At 41.7% G+C, this 17,226-nt stretch overlaps 1 protein-coding gene across 4 annotated transcripts in view; it reads left to right on the forward strand.

The window, feature by feature from the left end:
* Nucleotides 1–916: 916 nt before the first annotated feature.
* Nucleotides 917–17,226, forward strand: part of QSER1 (glutamine and serine rich 1) — a 38,254-nt gene continuing 21,944 nt past the window's right edge. For 2 of the 4 annotated variants that reach the window (XM_030451097.1, XM_030451096.1), the window contains exons 1-3: nt 917–1,147; nt 15,307–15,416; nt 16,623–16,787. In XM_030451097.1, coding sequence (XP_030306957.1) covers nt 921–1,147; nt 15,307–15,416; nt 16,623–16,787 — 502 coding nt within the window. In that variant the 5' untranslated portion in view covers nt 917–920. The remainder of the gene's footprint in view (nt 1,148–15,306; nt 15,417–16,622; nt 16,788–17,226) is intronic. The other 2 variants (XM_030451095.1, XM_030451098.1) reach the window with 2 other exon arrangements.

Consider the following 17,226-nt stretch of genomic DNA (forward strand, 5'->3'; position numbering starts at 1 on the left):
GATGACCTTCTCCGAGTGAACCCCAGCCCCACCGAATTCCCTCTTCCGCGGCCATCACCAGGTGTTCGAGGTTTTTTTTTGTCGGCGGCCCGGCCAGATTCGCCGCCGGGGGAGGCACTCGGACGGACGGACGGACAGGAGCGCCGACCCCGGGGAGTGACGCCGCTCCCCTCCGGGCACCTCCCCTCGCGGCGGGGCAGGGCGGGAGGGAGAGCCGCCCTACAAATTGCTTTACAATGCTCTCCCCGTGAGACAACCCCGCCGCCTCGGGGTGGTGGCTGGGGCAGGGCTCCTGTCGGCCTCCATCTTGTTGTTCGGCAGCGGCGGCTGCCCGGGAGACCGCGGCGCTGCCCGCCGCTGACGCCGCTTCCCCTCAGCGGGAACAAGATGGCCCCGCCCCGGCCCCTCCAACAAAGCGCCAGCGCTTCACTTGACGCGGCCCCGCCGAGAAACCGGCCTCTTCCTCCCACCCCGCCTCACCGCCCGGCCCGGCCGTCCCCGCCTTCAGCCCCCCTACCCCGCCCCGGTGGCGGCTACCGCCCCCCGCCACGCTCCCCTACAGCCGCTGCGCTCCACCGTGAGGCCGTGGCCGCCCGTTCCCCAGGCACAGACCTCCTCCTCCGCCGCCGGCAGCCCCCTCCGCCGCGGCCTCCCTGCCCCCCGGCCACGGAGCCGGAGCCCGTGAGCCCCAGTGCGCGCTGGTGGGGGAGGTGCATCCTGGGAAAGAGCAGCCCGACATGGGTCTCCGCCTGGCCGCCGCGCAGCCCCCGCCGCCGTGCGCAGCTCCCCTCAGCCGCTCGCCCGCCGCCCCCCGCAGCTGAGCGGGAGGGGAGGGGAGCGCAGGCAGGGCAGGGCCGGGGGGCCGGGACGCGGCGGCCTGGCCCGCACCGGGGAGGGGGCCGCGGCGCTGCCCGCCCTGCATGAGGCAGGGGGGGGCCGCTCCCACTCGCCCCACTTGGTCCCCGCCGTCGCCGCCCTGCGCGCAGGGCCCCAGCGGAGCCCCCGCCGCCCCGGCCCCGCGCCCTGCCCCGATGATGGACAGGAACTACCCGACGACCCCCAGCTTCGCCGATCCCCTGGCCCCGGCAGCCACGCAGCCCGCCGCCTCCTGGGCCTACGAGCGGGGCGCCGGCAGCCTCAAGCCCAGGTGAGGAGGGTCCACCGAGGGGCTGCGGCAGGAAAGGCCGGAGGACTGGGCCGGGCCTGGCCCGAGGGCGCCCTGGGGGGGGAGGTGGCCGAGGGGCCTCCTCCGGCGGGAGAAGGCCGGGCGTCTGGGGACGGCTCCGCGGCGCGGTCGGGGGCAAGCGGGGCCCAGCGGCGGGTGAGGCGGGGCGGGGGGGAGTGGGTGGCCGGGCCGCGTCCTGGAGGGCCTCCGTGTCTGGGGGCACGGCGCGGAGTCGGGCGGGCGGGGGGCGGCCGGATCGAGCTCCGCTCCGTCCCCGGGCTCCGTCGGCCCTCGGCAGCGACGGGGCGAGCGGTCACCCCGCGCAGGGCGCGCCGCCGCTGCTCTCCGCCCCGGAGGCTCGCGTTGGGCTGCGGCACGGGTTCAAGAGTTCACGCGTCCCTGCCCGGCTCCGGGAGGGAAGCGGGGTTCGGGGGCGGCAGGGAGAGCGCTCCGCCTGCTCGGGGCCGCGGGCACTGGGGCTGCCTCCCGGCCGGGCTGGTAAACGATGGAGCCCGGGGCACCGGGTGACCTGTCCCCGCTCGGGCAGCCCCCGGGCCGGCGGTGGTGGCCAGAGCCGCGCTAGCATCCCCTTTCTCTCTTTCTTTCTCTGCGTCGTTGTTTTTCGCCCTGCTGAGGCTGGTTTGCCGCCTTCTTCTGAAGCGCTGCTCTCGGGCGTGCGGAGCCTCCGCTCAGCCAAAACTTGTCTGGTGCGATTCAGTCCTACGGAGAGCTCTGCAAAGTTCCGGGAAGTGGAGTAAAAATACAGGGTATTTGGCTCATTTCAGAGGGCTTTTGACTGTGTAACTGCCACCTGAAATGAGTATATTCTAAGGTGATGAGATTTTTGTTATCAGCTGCCTTTTATGCCTCTAGCTTGATGTATCTGCAGTTCCAATCTCAACGACGTTTAAAAGTAAAAGATAGTTTCAGGCTAAAAATACACCGTCAAAATAGGTGCGTCTGTAGCTGACTGTGCATTCGGTCCTGAAAGTGGTCAGGTGTGTATTCTCATCTCTCTGATAAGATTAATAGATTATCAAATCATAAGGACTGTTGCAGTCATTTAGTCTGACCTCTTCATAATGCAGGCCATAGGACTTTTTGTTTTTTAAATCGGTGTTGGAAACTGGAGCTTACCTTTTAGAAGGTGCAGTTAAAAATTTTCAGTGAGGCAAAATTCAGCACAGTATTTGGTAAAGTATCCAAGTGTCTGATTTGTGTTTTATTTCTGATCTGAAGAGGACTACCTGTAGTTTCTAGCCAGTGAATCTTGCCTCGTCAGCACTGAAAACCCCATTACAAGCCATGTTTTCTCAAATGTTCAAATGAGTTCTCATGATCTTTGATTAGTTTGCTTTATATTCTTTATATTAAGAAAAATTAAGTAAACTTTTTGACGTTTTCTGCAGTCTTTCTTTTTTCTTAACTACTTCAGTTATTCTCCCTGAATCACTTTGTATTTATTGTCAACCTTCCAGAATTGTGGACATGACATTTTAGAAGCAATTAAGTCAATGCTAAATAAGAAAATGGGGTATGAGGCTTTAGATTCCTTGTTTCCTAGAGAACTGCAAGGATGGTAAGGTTTTTGGTTAAACCCTTGCCCATGAAGCTGTGTCTAGTTGGGTTTTCTGCAGTTGCCTATAGGGTGAAGTAAGGTCTCTTGCCATTCTTTCTAGTATTTCTTCCTAATTGCAGAACTACTTTTGGTCATGTTGCTATGCTGGTTTCAGTGGAAGTCAGTGACATGTCCTTTCTGTATTACTTTGCCAGCTCTCATAATCTATTGAGGATTGTGCCATCTATTCCATGAGGAAGGTTTGGATTTTCCAGGTCATTTACGAATATGTAGTGCAGAAACAAGAGTTAATCCATCTTGCATCTTAGGAGAAACACAACTACTTGATGATTCTTTTTTATATTAAAAACCCTCTAGGGTTTTTAACCCCAACTTTGATCTTTTTAATAGCTGCTATATTAATGCAATATTGTATATTTTGGGAATTCCTTAATTTAATGGCATGGAAAACAGTCCCAAGACAAGTACCATGCAGATTATTGGATCAACACCTGGTACCTTTACCAAATTGTTAATAAAAAACCAAAATTAGTATTATTGAATCTATTCTTGATAAGACAATATTTATGCTATGTTCTGGGAAGCAATGTCAAGAAGACCTCTCAGTTCTTAGGAGAAAGTTTCATCTCCAGGCTGTTTAGCTGGTCATGAATGATACGTTTTAAATGTGCCAATTGAAACATTTTACTTTTTTTATTAACTGTAGCAACGGCACGGAAAATACTAGGAATCATGTTTTGTGCTTGATACTCTCCTCTACTGTATTCTTAGACTTCTAGTCATTGAAGTAAGAATTAAAATACCTTGTCTTCAGCAATATTTAAAGATCTGAGCCACATTGGACACAGTGTTAAATACAGTCTGAGGTTGCATAGGTGTTTCTGGTTCCTCTATGACTGATAACATTTGTCTTTGTATGGATGGAGCCAGTTGGCTGGGGAATTGGGATGTGAGAGTTATGGCTGTCACTGCCAAGACTTGTACCAGCCTGGAAGCAAATTGTGAAGGTATAGAGGTACTGTAAGGAAGTATTCTGTCAATGCTCTCTGCTTCTGTTACCCATCACTTCACATTTTTCAAAACCGTGTTTCTGATTGTGGTTGACAGGTAGTTGTATAGACAGCTGAAGTTGTATTAGCCTGATGTTAAATTAAAAAAATGTGTGTCATGTTCATCTGGTACTTGCTTGAAAAGAATTCAGCCTTCAGGTGATATAGATAACAATATTTCATTCAAATTTCATTTCATATTTATGCTGTTGCAGGCTGTGTCATGACAGGCTGTGTTCCCTTTGTGTAGAGAGCCATGTTCACAGTCTCAGCTCATCAAAATGATTTTGCCTCCCTACAAGCATTGCTGCTGTCTTCCTGCTCTTAACTTCAGCCATCTGGTTTTTATCGTGCTCCTTATTTTTTGCAGGCACTGTTTTGTCTGTACAATGGCACTATTCCTATCAACTGAAGGGAAATGTGTGGTGAAGTATTATGAGGACATAGCTACCAGGCCTGCTGTGACATAACTTTTCCCATGGATAGTGAGGTGGAGATGGGAGCTGATGGAAATCACTTGAATCACTGCTTTAACTGAGCAGATTGCTCCTACTGAAGAGTGTGCTTGGACTGTGCAGCCACAGCAGCCTTGTAGTAGATCAGGAGGGGTGCCTCCTGTCCTCTGAGTTCCCTTTTCCCCCTGCATCTCTTACATAGGCTCTCAGCATCTTGAAGGAAGTTCTGGTGGCTGTATCAGCACGCTGCCACTTTTGACCTTCTTCTGTGGCTGTTAGAAAAACTTTACCTCTGTTACTTTACCATTCTTGTAGTGGCACAGACTAAAGCTAGTCCTGTACTGAATAGCAGATAATATGTGTTAGGCTTACTTGCTACTTGAGAAAAACATGGACTTCAGAAAACAAGTGAATATGTAGTGAGACTGTCATAATTGTCTGGGAAGAGAAATAGAGATTTGTGATAACACATGAGGTTTCTAGTCTGACTTTGGGGTTTCATTCAGAGAAGGGTTTTACAAGTAGAGGTACCTCTCTGTTCTAGTTTGGTTTTTACCACAGCTCTGAGACTCAGATCTTCTGCTACATGTGGGTGAATTTCAGCCACAATTATTTTGAACTTTTGAATTTTATGGGGACTGCTGTGGTCTCTAATGCTTCATTAAGCCTTGTTGTCTTTGTCCATCTCTGCCCCACCCAAACCTATGGGGTTTTATGTAATTTAATTTGTTAGTGCAGCCTTTATTTACAGCAGCTAATCTAAGATAATGAATTAGTTACAGTGGTAGTTCATATGCAAAGTTATATAAGTGGGAGACAAACTTTTATGATGATTTTTAACTTGTATTTTTGCATAGCTGTCAAACTAATACTTGTTATAACAAGTGCATGATAATTGTGATTTAGTTAAGGCTCAATTTTAAATTCTAATGGATTTTTGCATAGCTGTAGAAAACTAAAAGTGCAGAGAGTGTGCTTCAGAAAAGTGCAGAACATTTTCTTTCATCAAACTAATTGCTCTGAGAGTTAAAAATAATGTTTGTTGTTAAACACATTTTCTACAAAAAGTTCCCTATGGCATTATACATTAATTGTTGAAAGGTAAAGCTCATAAACTGTGAATATATTTAGAACATTTGCTATTAAAAGAAAAGGCACAGAAGGATTAAATAAAGTTTATAAACATATAAAAATATAGGCCATTAAATTATGGCAGAAAAGTTGATAAGATTCTAAATCTAAGTCATTTATATGCACAAAATAGCGTGCAGATACCCTATGGTGTAGCACAGATGACTTGCTAGCTTTTGTTGCTTTTTTTTTTTTTTTTTAACTTGTTTTAACCTGTATCTACTGCACACTGAAATAGCAGTTGTGACAGGGTCAAAGATTGACTGAAAAGAGAGGCTGAACACATTCTTGCTGTATGCCCCTCAGCTTTTTCAGTTGCAGATGTATGGTCATGTGGTAAAGTCTTTGCAAAAGTCACAAAATGAGTGAGCCAGGCTTGCTGGGAATCACACACCCCTCACCTCTCTGAGATTTAACAATTACTTTACATGAAGCATTGATGCATTGGGGAATGGTGACACAGAGCAGTGTGCTGAAGGAATGAGCTGGAACTTAGTGTGAGGGTGCAGTTACCTGAGATGTCTGCACTCACTGCTGCTGGAAGGGGCTCCCTCCCTTCTGCCTTACACTGGCTCTGGTGTTTGTGCACCCTGCACAGGGAGCAGGTCTGCTTTGTTAATTTGGGAGAAAACTATCCTAAAAAGGTGAAGAGCTTTCTCTTGAGCTGAGAGCTGCATTGGTGTACCTGTGCTGTCAGACAGGAATCCAGAGGTGGCACCAGGGGATGGGCAGGGAGCAGAGCTGCATGGAGTGAACTGTGGGGACTCTGCTGTCCTGGGCAGGTTTTAGATGGGCTCAGCCTTGCCATGTTCATGTCTTCTATGGGTGTCCCACCCAATCTGCACCACCTGCTCCCCTACCAGGGTCCCTTAGTAGGTGACTGTGTTAGCTGAATGCTTGACCTCTCTTGACATCAACATGTTTCAGAAGCAACGTCTTTCCCACAGAGCCAACAACTTCAAAACAGGTTACTGAATATGTTGTTCTGAAAGAAAGGGGTTTTGTATTCTTCCACCTATGCAAAAAGTCTTTTAGTCCCATATGTGTATTTTACCTTTTATCCTGTTGACTGTAATTGTAGGCGTTTACTTTATGCTGCCAGAGAACAACCTTCTCCCTTTGTTTCTTCTGTACTTTTGCCCACCTATTATTTTTTCTGAGAGATGCTGTTGATTCTGGCATGATACTGTCATAGGAAAGAAGTTGTTTTTAGAAAAATCATTGTTCCTGTCAAGAAAAAAAAGCCCATATGACTGGATTATATTAATTCTAAACAATACTAAAGCTCTTATAGAGTGGGTATGGTTTCTTTGAATTTTTTTCTTGTATTTATTAAAATATTCACAAATTTGCATGTCAAGAAGTTATTTTATATGATGAGTGCCTATTCCATATATTAAAAAACAAACAAGAAAAAAACCCCAAAGTAAAACCCAGTTAAAAATCAACACGTTAGCAATCTTGCTTCAAACCTCCCTTAGCAGTTAGCAGCCTTAAGTGTGACAAAAATAACTTTGAGCAGCATGTGGAGTTCAGCATTACCAGCACAGTACTTCCTGCTGTACCATGCAAATGACAGAGAAAAGAAAATTCTTAGAATTTTTAAGCAAAGAGAAATACTGTGTTCAGAGAGGACAGAGCTCTTAGTTATTCATTAGTAGGTTTACTTATCTCACTGGGCAGATTTCACAGTTCTTGTTTTTACTTCTGCTATTCTCTGTCACCTCTTCTTGCATTACTTCCTTGTTTTATAACTTGGGACAGATTGTTGAGGATGAATGGGCATTTACATCTGAAGCATCCTAAGAAACCTCTCTGACCATGGGTTACAATAAAAAGTGGCAAGGAGCTTTTATTCCTGGATCCATCCCCACACACTTGAAGTTTTGTACTCCAAAAACAATTCAGCAGAAACCTCACATATGTTTAGACAGGCTTTTATTTGCCTGTATTGTTTTTCTTGTTTTTCATCTTCCTTCTACATGCCTACCTCTGTTGTTCCTTAGGACTTGTGTAAGTGTAACTAATTACACTCAGCAGGAAGAAAGCACCCTTAGGCATCCTTATCTTAGAGTAATAGTATTTACATAGAAGGATACTAAGGAACATTTATTCCTTAATAGCCCTATATGAATTATACTTGAGGCTGTCATACATCTAGATTTCATTGGAGATAGCCCTCTTTTTCCCTCGGTGGTGTTGTGTGAGAGGAGTTTGAGGCCTCTAGCCTTTCATCTAGCATTTCCAGATGTCTGACAATTTGTCCTGAAAGCTTTGGGCACCCAGAACATTCCAGACAAATGTCCATTGCTCCTGTGTGGTTTGTGTATCAATGAACTGGGGTTTGGTGGTGACACTGAGTGTATTGGTGTGTGCTGCAAGGTTGGTGTTGCACTTTTTCTGACCAGGAAATCCTTTTCAGAAATATGGCAACTTCATGTTTCACACCACATCCTGTTTACTTTCTCTCCTTTTGGTGTTAAAAATTCCAGTGCTACACAGTGAATAATCCTTCAATGCCTATGTGCCTCCCATTTCATGATTCTTTCCCGAGTCTGCCAAAGATTGGATTTTTGTTAAGTACCTTCAGTTATTACTGGCACTGATGACCCACACGTTACCAATGCTCAGCAACACTGAAGAGAGATGGGATTTATTTTTTTTTCTCCTCCAAAGGACTTCCTTTTGTAATTCTCTTTAAAGAGAATACAGATGTTTCACAGTTGAAAGATTTTAAAAATTTGTGTGTATTTTTAATGTTTTGATCTCTATTAGAGCTTATTTTTGTTTAGACAGCTCCCTGAACACCATGAAATCTTAGATCAGTACCTGGGGCATGCTTAAGGAACTTGTTTTATGTAGTAAAGTTTTTCCTATCTCAACATAAATGCCATGTAGCTGTTTTCCTACAGTTCTGCATAGTGCACCTTTTCTAGTTGAATAAAAGAAACTGAGTTTGTATGATATCATCAGCTAAATTATAATTACAACGTGGTAGCCAGCGTCCTCTTTGCAAGATTAGAAATGCAAAGTTAAATCTGTTTTAAGATCAAGAGTACAATGGTGAAGAGATACAAGCTAAAATCAAGGACTATGCTGATTTTTCCCAATAAAATTAGGTAGTAACATCCTGTGATGCTTACCTCAGAGTAAAGGACTCTTGCTGCTGCATTTTACAATGAACTGTGTGTTAACATGTTAGATCTTCCCTGGGCACACCTCCTAAATTGGGATAGAAGTGGTGTTAGTCATAGGGATGTGTCTTTATTGGAGGTAAAGGAGCTCATATGAGTGGCTTAGCCCCCATGGTGTGTGGAGGAATGGGCAGAACCCATGCTGGAAGGCTTAGAGCTTATTTAATGGCCTTGAATTGTAGGCTGGATGGATGAGCAAGGATATTAAGGTTTGTGGTCTCAGTGAATGGAGAGCTCTGCAGCTGTGAGCCATGAAGTCATTGATCTTCACGGTGGTTCAGAATGTTGTGAACTGAGCTCTTAGAAGCTTTAATTTCAAAACATTGAGAAACTGACTCTTAGTTCTGAGTGTTTGAAACTCTTGTTGTGAGGGCTGTAGATCTGACTGGGTTAGTGTTTGTTTCTTAATGTCTCTCTATTAAAGAAGGTATTTCATGGGTTATGGAACTGCAAAAGGCTTGGAGATTTGGTAATGAAAAGAACTGTTGCCTAAGATGACTCTGACAGTTGATAGGACATTGGCATTTGCACTGCTTAACTCTTTTGTGATGAGTATCTCAACTTCAACATCATCTTTTCCACGTAATTGGAAAATAAAGGTCGTATTGAGAAATGGGATCTCAAGCATTCCTATGGTATCCCAAAGGTAATACTCAAGCTTTCCACAAAATATGACACAGTAATAACTGTGGGAGGATAAGAGCTGAGGAACATTTCAATAGCTGAAATGAACTGTAATTTTAATAAGGTACTGATGTGGCTAATACATACACTGAGATCATGCTTTCCTGATTTTTATTTTGAAATAAAATTTTATTACTAAAAGTAATGAAATTTTTTGTATGTATTTTGGCCAATTGTAATAGAGGATTATGCTGTGTTCTCAACTGTTAATGCTGTAATAATCTTGAGAGGAGTTTCTGATATGTTAAGGGCTGCTTTTGAAAACAGAATAGCATCAGGTACTGAGGGAAAAACTCCTAGGTTTCCATTGTTTGTTACAACAATCCCTTGAAACTATGAGTGAAGTTCTATAGGAGAGGAGTATTACCAGTCTAAAATAACTACAGGTATTGTCTGCATGCTGGGTACAGAGAAAGTTATTTCATATAGAAAAGGGAAGGGAGAATGATAAAGAAATGTGGTGACAAAATAATCCAGTGCTTTAAAAGGCAAGAAAAGATTGCAGTGTTTTCCATGCTGTTAACCACACAGGCTGTAATGGGTACTTGGTTTTCTGCAGGAAACAGTAGAGTGGAAGCTGTTGGGGGAGACACATGAACCTCCAAAACATTGCTTGGCAAACAAAGGTCTTGGAATTACTTTTGAAATTTCATTATAACATAAATTGAGTGGTTGATGTGGGCATACCACTGTCTAGATGTGGGGAGTGATGATCCTGAATTGGTAAGGACATCAAAGTTACGCTTCAACATTCAGAGCATGAACACTGGAAGCTCCTCTCCAGACCTTCAGTTTTTAAAGTGGCTCAAAACTGGCATGGCTGTAGAATAATTGAGGCATGTCATAGCCCTGTTACAGTAGAAGAGAACCAGGGGGAAATGTGCAAGCTGTAAAAAGCTTCTTAACCAGTACTGCACACTGTAGTCAGTATTTTTTGCAATGTTCATTTCTAAATGTGATTGGCATTTTTTCCTGTGGGACGTTTTGTGTTACCAGTTTTAATCCATTCCTCAGAAATGCCTGAATGGTCACACGAGGGTCTCCAGCAGAAACCTGCCTCAGCCTTCAGGGGTAAGGCCAGAGGTCAGTGGTGTGGTACTGCTGTGTCACCCCAAGTCCTCCAGCCCTACTTCTAGACGTAAAAAAAGGCAAGTTAGGTTGTATAGCTTAAAAATAAGAACATGAAGTAGTTTGTCCAGTTTCTCCATAGTAACTGAAGTTGAAGTCTATAAATAGCTAATTTCTATCAGAATATTAGTTTTCACATACTTTCAAGACATAGTTTAACTGATTTCATGAAGAGAATTACAATTGTCTTTGTTATTAAGAACGCCACAGGTTACTTAATCAGACAAGCCAGCACTTGCACTGAGGTATTGAAGCACCAGTAAGACTATTTTGGCTTTTCTGAAGCTGTTTTGGGTTCTTTTATTTTTCAAAGGATCAAGCATAAGGATTTCAGAAACATTAATATGGTAATAAAAGGGAGAGGGACCTTTTTTGCCATAAAATCTTTTTTTTTTTCTCTTCAAGATTTGACACATATTTGAGTGAATAATCACAGGAAGAGCATGAAATTTTCCTTATTCAGGTAGTTCCCTACATGTAATTTTCTGCCTCAGAATCTGTTTCTTAGAAGCTCCTCAGGTCTTAGAAAGCAAGGAAGTCATTAATGTTTCCTCTCAAAAATACCGCTGGGCTGTCTTTGGTCCACATCTTCTGTCTTGTAGAATAATATTATTGGATAGATAATAATAGTTTAAAATATTGACATCTGTTAATTTCTTGTGTGAAAATTAAAAAACAGGCTAGGCAAATGCTAAAGATGAGTGCTGTACTGAAAGGAACACTTTACATACCTTTAAAGGTTTTTTCTAATATTAAAATAATTCTAAATAGGGACCTGCCAGCAGATAATGCTTGCCAGAACTTTATTTTACATGTTTAAAATCAAATATGGTGGGGAAAACCACATGCAAGTTGCATATCAATTTATGTATCTTATACTTAGGGGAGTATTTAAGATTTAGAAATGTGTTTGTCATTTTTGTGTTTGGATCTTAAGCAGCTTTGCTTTTGTCCTCTGGCTAGAACTCAGTGTTGCGTAGTTGAGCAGCTGGGGTAGAGGGGGAAAACTGAGTAATATTTTGCCTATTTCACATACATCTCAAGTCAAATAAAATGCAAAGGGTGGGTTTTCAGGTATTCTCATTACAAGGTTATCACTTTTTTAATCTCCTTTTTGGTGACTTAATTAGAAGTGGACTGTATGCCCTAGCCATTTTCCCACAGGAGTCAGAAAGCTCCTCTTGTTTTCAGGTCAAACAGGCTGCCCAAAGATGAAAATCAAATTCTTTCACTCATCTACCTCGAATTTGTTCACCTGTATGGTGGGTGCTGGGTTGCTGCCTTTTGTGTTTTTCTGGATTTGGTTGGTTTGGATCTCAGACTTGTTATTCTGTTATTTTGTGCAGGAGCTGGAGGTTGGGGTCCTGAGGCTTCCCCTTGGGGTGGCTTGAGCACAGGTCCTGCTCAGTTCTCCTGCTGTCAGGAGTTTTTTGTGCAATTTACTGTCTTGTAGGTGTCCAGTTTCACTCTGAGCATAGCCTGCACCATCTGAATACTTTGAAAAGGCTTTGTGATACAATTTGGCTTTTTAGTAGTTTTCCTTTATATAAGAGGCAGAAATTACAAGTGCCTAAAAAATCTTAAAAATTGCAAAGCCCAAATGAAAACTGATCTAGAAAATAAAGTGGAACAATGAAAGTGCCCTCTTTTCATGTGAGGATACTTTTTGTATCGAGTATTAAGTAAATTAAGATACTTATTTGAGGTGCTTCTGTATTTCTTTCTGTATAGATGCCCAGAAGAACCAGGGTATTTGAAGAAAAATGAGCAAATTAAAAATAAAGACCTATAAGAAAAGTCCAGTGTTCATTGCAATTAAATTTTGTTTCCTTGGAAAAGTGATACTTCCATTTGAGTCTGAAATTAAGAAATGCATCTATCACTTGTGTAAAGCAAAAACCAGATAATTGTGTTGGCAGAGAAGGAGAGTGGAGAGTGCAGTGTAAGCAAATAACCTTTTGCAGGTGAAGACTTAATTAGATTGGAGAATGCTGTGGAAATAATTTACAATAAGAATAGCAAACTAAACAGAAACATGAAGAAATTGGTTCAGGGAAGACTTTATCTGTGCTAACTAAAAAGACTTGTAAATCAAGGCTGAGGTATTTTAGTAGCACTAAAGTGCAACAACTATACATTTTCCTGAAGAAATTTTACTGGAGAGATAATAATCCTTTATTAGCCCAACTAGTGGAGCTGAAAAAGTCAGATTAATATTCAAATAGTTTCACTTCTATTGTTGTAAGGAATTTTTTTGATTGCATTGTTACAGCAATGACATAATGGTGGCATCACTAAAATGACACTATGTATTATATTAAAATTTAATGGACTTTTTAGATGGAAAATACTTCAGGGGAAACTATTTTCCAAACTGGTACATCAAATCTATACTATTCTCTAGCAGCAATCACTCTGTTGTGCAGTTAACTGTGCCAGTAGAAGAGAGAAATCACTCTGATGTATCTGTGATAAGGGAGAAGTGGTTTTGGAACACTGTATAGCAACTCATGATAACAAATAACAATGTACCAAGTAATGTGAATGTGTTTCTTCAATAACTAACTTGACATTTTAATACAAGGGAGAACTCATGGAATTTTAACAAACTGAAACCAGCGTACAAAAGGCTAGATATGATGTTATTTGCCATGCATAATTTTTGACATGTGAATAGCATGCTGTGTAAGTTCATCTGTTTAAAAGCTAAATTTTATAAGAAGAAACCCTAAGGCTATAATCTTCTTTCAGATTGCTGTGTTTGTGTTTAGGATAAGCAGATATAAACTGAAAGCATATATGCAGGGTTTTTTGGAGATAAGAATCTACATTCCAGCAACTAGTAATTATACAATAAACAATTAAGTGTTCTAATAAATACAATGTTTTATTGAAAGATAGTAATTTTTGAGGTTGCGGTTGCACTATGACCTCAGAGTTTATATATTAAAAAAAAAAAAAAAAAAAGGCATTGTGTACTTAATATTCTTACCGTTCCACTAGAATATTGATATTCTAGTAATTAAGGTGATTTTTGTGCTAATAAGTCTGGCAGTTATTTTGCATCCCAGTGTTAACTCCAGTGTCCTCAGGGTTACAAAGTCTTTGTCCAAGTATCTTTTACAATTAGACCATTCTGCCTCACATCTACAAGGTCTGGTGTTAAGGGTGTCTTGTACTCCTTGTGTGTGCTATACCTTTCCTTTGTAAATAAGGTGTTTATTAAAAGGGAGCAAAGAGAGGGAAGTGAATCAGTCTGCACCGAACAACCAGAATGAAGAGAAAAATCTTGTAAAAATATTTGCATTTAAATTTGCTTTATTGCATGCATAATGTTTTATGTGCAGAACACTTGTAGGTTTTTTTCCCTCTGGACATATTAACATTTTTTAAATGCTGTAAATAAAAAATTAACTTATGTATCATGCAGTCATGCCTGTCCATAGTAATGATGCAAAATATTAGATTTCAGTCAGCATATAATAGAAGTCAGTTGCTGATTCATAGTGCTGAACTTTACAGAAATCCTCTTCAACATAATGCAGCGTCAGTGGGCTGAATCTGAATTGAGGTTTAGTAATTCTTTTTGCAGTGAGAAAGGGTTTTTGTCTGTTTGTTTGGGTTTTTTGAAGGATTTTAGTTCCTTCTTCAGGCTTGTGCCTGGCTTGCTGACTGTAGGAGCACTGCTATGCTGCAAGTAGCTGAAATGAAAATATATCCTCTGTTAAGTGGATCTCAGGCATGGAAATTAATCTGTAAGTCTAAAATGTTTGAGTCCCTTAAAAACAGACTCTTGGTGGTTCACAGTGTGTGGAGATCACAGTGCTCTTACAGGCTCATCAGATCTCCACTTCCTCCTCTTGTTGTCTTAATGAAAACGAAGCAGATCAAGTAGCATTGCCAATTTTTATATTATTTGGTGACTTCTAGAAAAGTTTCCCATGATGTCATGATTCCTGGCATCAAGTGTTCAGTTTTTCCCTTATGCAGAGTGACTGCCCCCTCATCCCAGGGGATGAAAGCTGGTAGGGGAGGTCTCCCCCACAGCAGCCAGCAGGGAGGGCTGTGGGTTTTGCTGTTTGGGATTTTGGCATCTGTTTACAATTGAATTTTGAACCTAAAGCAATCTCACATGTGCACTGGAGGTAAGGAGCAGCTACCTATAAACTTAACGGCCAAAAGGGAAAAAGAGAATAAGAAACAGTTACTTGATCATGCTGGCTTTCATTTTTTTCCATTTGACAGGTGGTACACAGAGCTGAATCTGGAAGCTTAAAAAGCTTCATGATTCTGCTTTGCTTCCCCCTCCTTTTTCTGCCTTTTAAGTTGGAAATCATTAGTGCTTTTGGCAGGTTCATAATGTTGCTGGATGTTTAGATTGCATTTCTTTAGTTTCTGCATTATTGCTTTTGCATGGGTCCAGATGCTGTATGTTTTCAGTTAGCTTCCATTAAGTGTGATTAAAACATCATGTTAATTTCGATGTCTCATTTCAAAATGTTGAACAAAAACTGTGGATCATTAACTTATATTTAATGCCAGGATATCTGAAGCCTTAGCTTTGTCATTTGCTAATTCAGTCAGTTTTGTTAGAATCATAACAAGATTAGCAGATCTTTAACAAACTATTGCTCTCTCAACTTCCTAGTCATTCCAGCCTTTGTTAAATGTGGTTCTCTAACTTTTAATGGGAATAACGTGTTCCCCCCTCCCAACTTGGACTCTTTAGGTTTTGTAGTAAATTTTTTTTTAGCTGCCTAACATTTTATAGTGATGTCCTAGTAGTACCATGTCTGTCATAACTTGGGCTTATATTGTTTGGGGTTTTTTCTACTTTTTGGCTTGTTGTTGGGATTTCAGAGTTGTACTTTGTTTCTATAGCTGTTATATTCTTGTTAATTATTTTTAATTTCTTTCTTAGCTTAAGTTATGGAGGTGGACATTCATCACATTCAGAAACAGATCTCCACAGACAGACATACACAGCCTCTCATCAGCTTCCTGGATACTCTGCTGCACACCATCCTGCTGGTAACTGTCCATACAATGAGGTTATACTTTATATAGCTAAAGAAAAAAACCCCCAAACTGTTACATAATTTAGTTTCAAGTTGGTATATTTTATGATTATGCAGGTCGTGGCAAGTGGTATGAGAAAAGCTGAGTTTGTAGTAAAATGTTGTATGCAGAAAGAAAAATAGAAGGGTGGGGGCTTATGCTCATTAAGTTATCGTTGGTTCTTAAAGAAACTGTTCTTTAGAATACAGTTTTTCAGGATTTGGCCTATTGCATAAGGGCCAAATGTAAAGTATGCCTCAAAGCCAGATGCAGAATCATGCCAGTTCTTTTAGATTACAGCAAATCACAAAAATAATGCAAGTTGGAACAAACTGTTGCTAGTACTTTCATGTGCAAACTAAGGCAGTGCAGAGGGAAAGTTAAAATTTACTTTAAATGTAATAGCATGTTAGGCTGTGTTACATCTGCATCAGGATCCTATCTTTGTGCTGATGATCCCTGTTTCCTTGAAGGGCATGACCTCTTCATGCTCACTTTGCAACCCAGTTTCTAAAGAAAGATATTTGAACTCATGTGCTGGCTAGAACCTGCAGTCCCATGGCCAGGTCCTCCATGAGGACAAGAGAGGGTCAGAACTGCACGTTTTGGGGTGCAGACCCTGCTGTCTTGACATAATCTCAGTTGTTCAAAAGTCTATTTCTCCAATAGTTCCATTAAGCCCCCCACTACTGAAAGCTGTGAGCAGAGGAGTGCACATCAGGGTGTTTGTTGAAACAGGGAATGCAACCAAAATCCCTTTTCTTGCACCAGTCTTACAGAGAAGTTGAAACCTCTCCAAACTGCTCAGAGGGGAAAAAGTTGATACAGAGAAGTTGAACCCATCTTAGAAGGAATACTGTTAAAAAAGTTAATGCAAAAAGTGGAACAGTGAATCTTCAGATGAAGGGTCAATATCACTGGTTGACCTAAATACTGTTTTTAAGCAGCATATTTGATATACATTTAATAGTATATTTTATAACATATACTCAAGTTCCACTTTGCAGTTGCAACACAGCAAAATTATTAAACACTGGAAATTTGTATTTAATAGTATAGCTAATGTTTCATAGATTATTTTTAGTGAATTATGAACATATATTCATGTTATTTGATTGGACTCCTTATAAATTTATCTGAATTGTCTGTTTTGCTTCATTTTCACCCATTCTTGTCTAGGTCTTTCAGGAATATTTGATACCAGTATGCACAGTGCTGGAAGCAACACTAAGGAAACTTCTTCAGTTATGAATTTTCTCTCGGCTATTGAGTCTCGTACTGCTCAGGCAGTCTCTTCAGGATCTACCCTTTTACCACAATTCAGGGCTCCTTCCTGGCAGACAGGTGAAAAACTTCTCTTGAAATAAAGTTTTGTCAGTATTATATTAAATATTTGGGAGAACTTGAAACAAAAATATCCTGACTAGCTGAAAAAGCTACGTGTTTTCTATCTCTTTTCCATCTTGGTATATAAAACCTGAAAAATCAATGAAATTTTATTAGCAGAAGAAGAATCATTATGAGCAGAAGTTCTAATTACTTAGAAGGAATTTAGATATATAGGTTGTTATTTTGTCAACTGAGTCAAATTTATTCTCCAGCTTTGTTTGGATTTAGTCTCCCCAACACCATAAGCATACTCACCTAGACTACCTGTTCACTGTAGCAGATCTTTAATTCTCAAACTCTGTACCCTGTCATAGTTCTTCTGTGATATTACTACTGAAAGTCAGCAGGTAATGTCAGCCCCTTTGTTACACAGAAGCAATGAGCAAGATGTTCT

The sequence above is a fragment of the Calypte anna genome, chromosome 5 (genome assembly GCF_003957555.1).
Source record: "Calypte anna isolate BGI_N300 chromosome 5, bCalAnn1_v1.p, whole genome shotgun sequence".
Classification (NCBI taxonomy): Eukaryota; Metazoa; Chordata; class Aves; order Apodiformes; family Trochilidae; genus Calypte; species Calypte anna.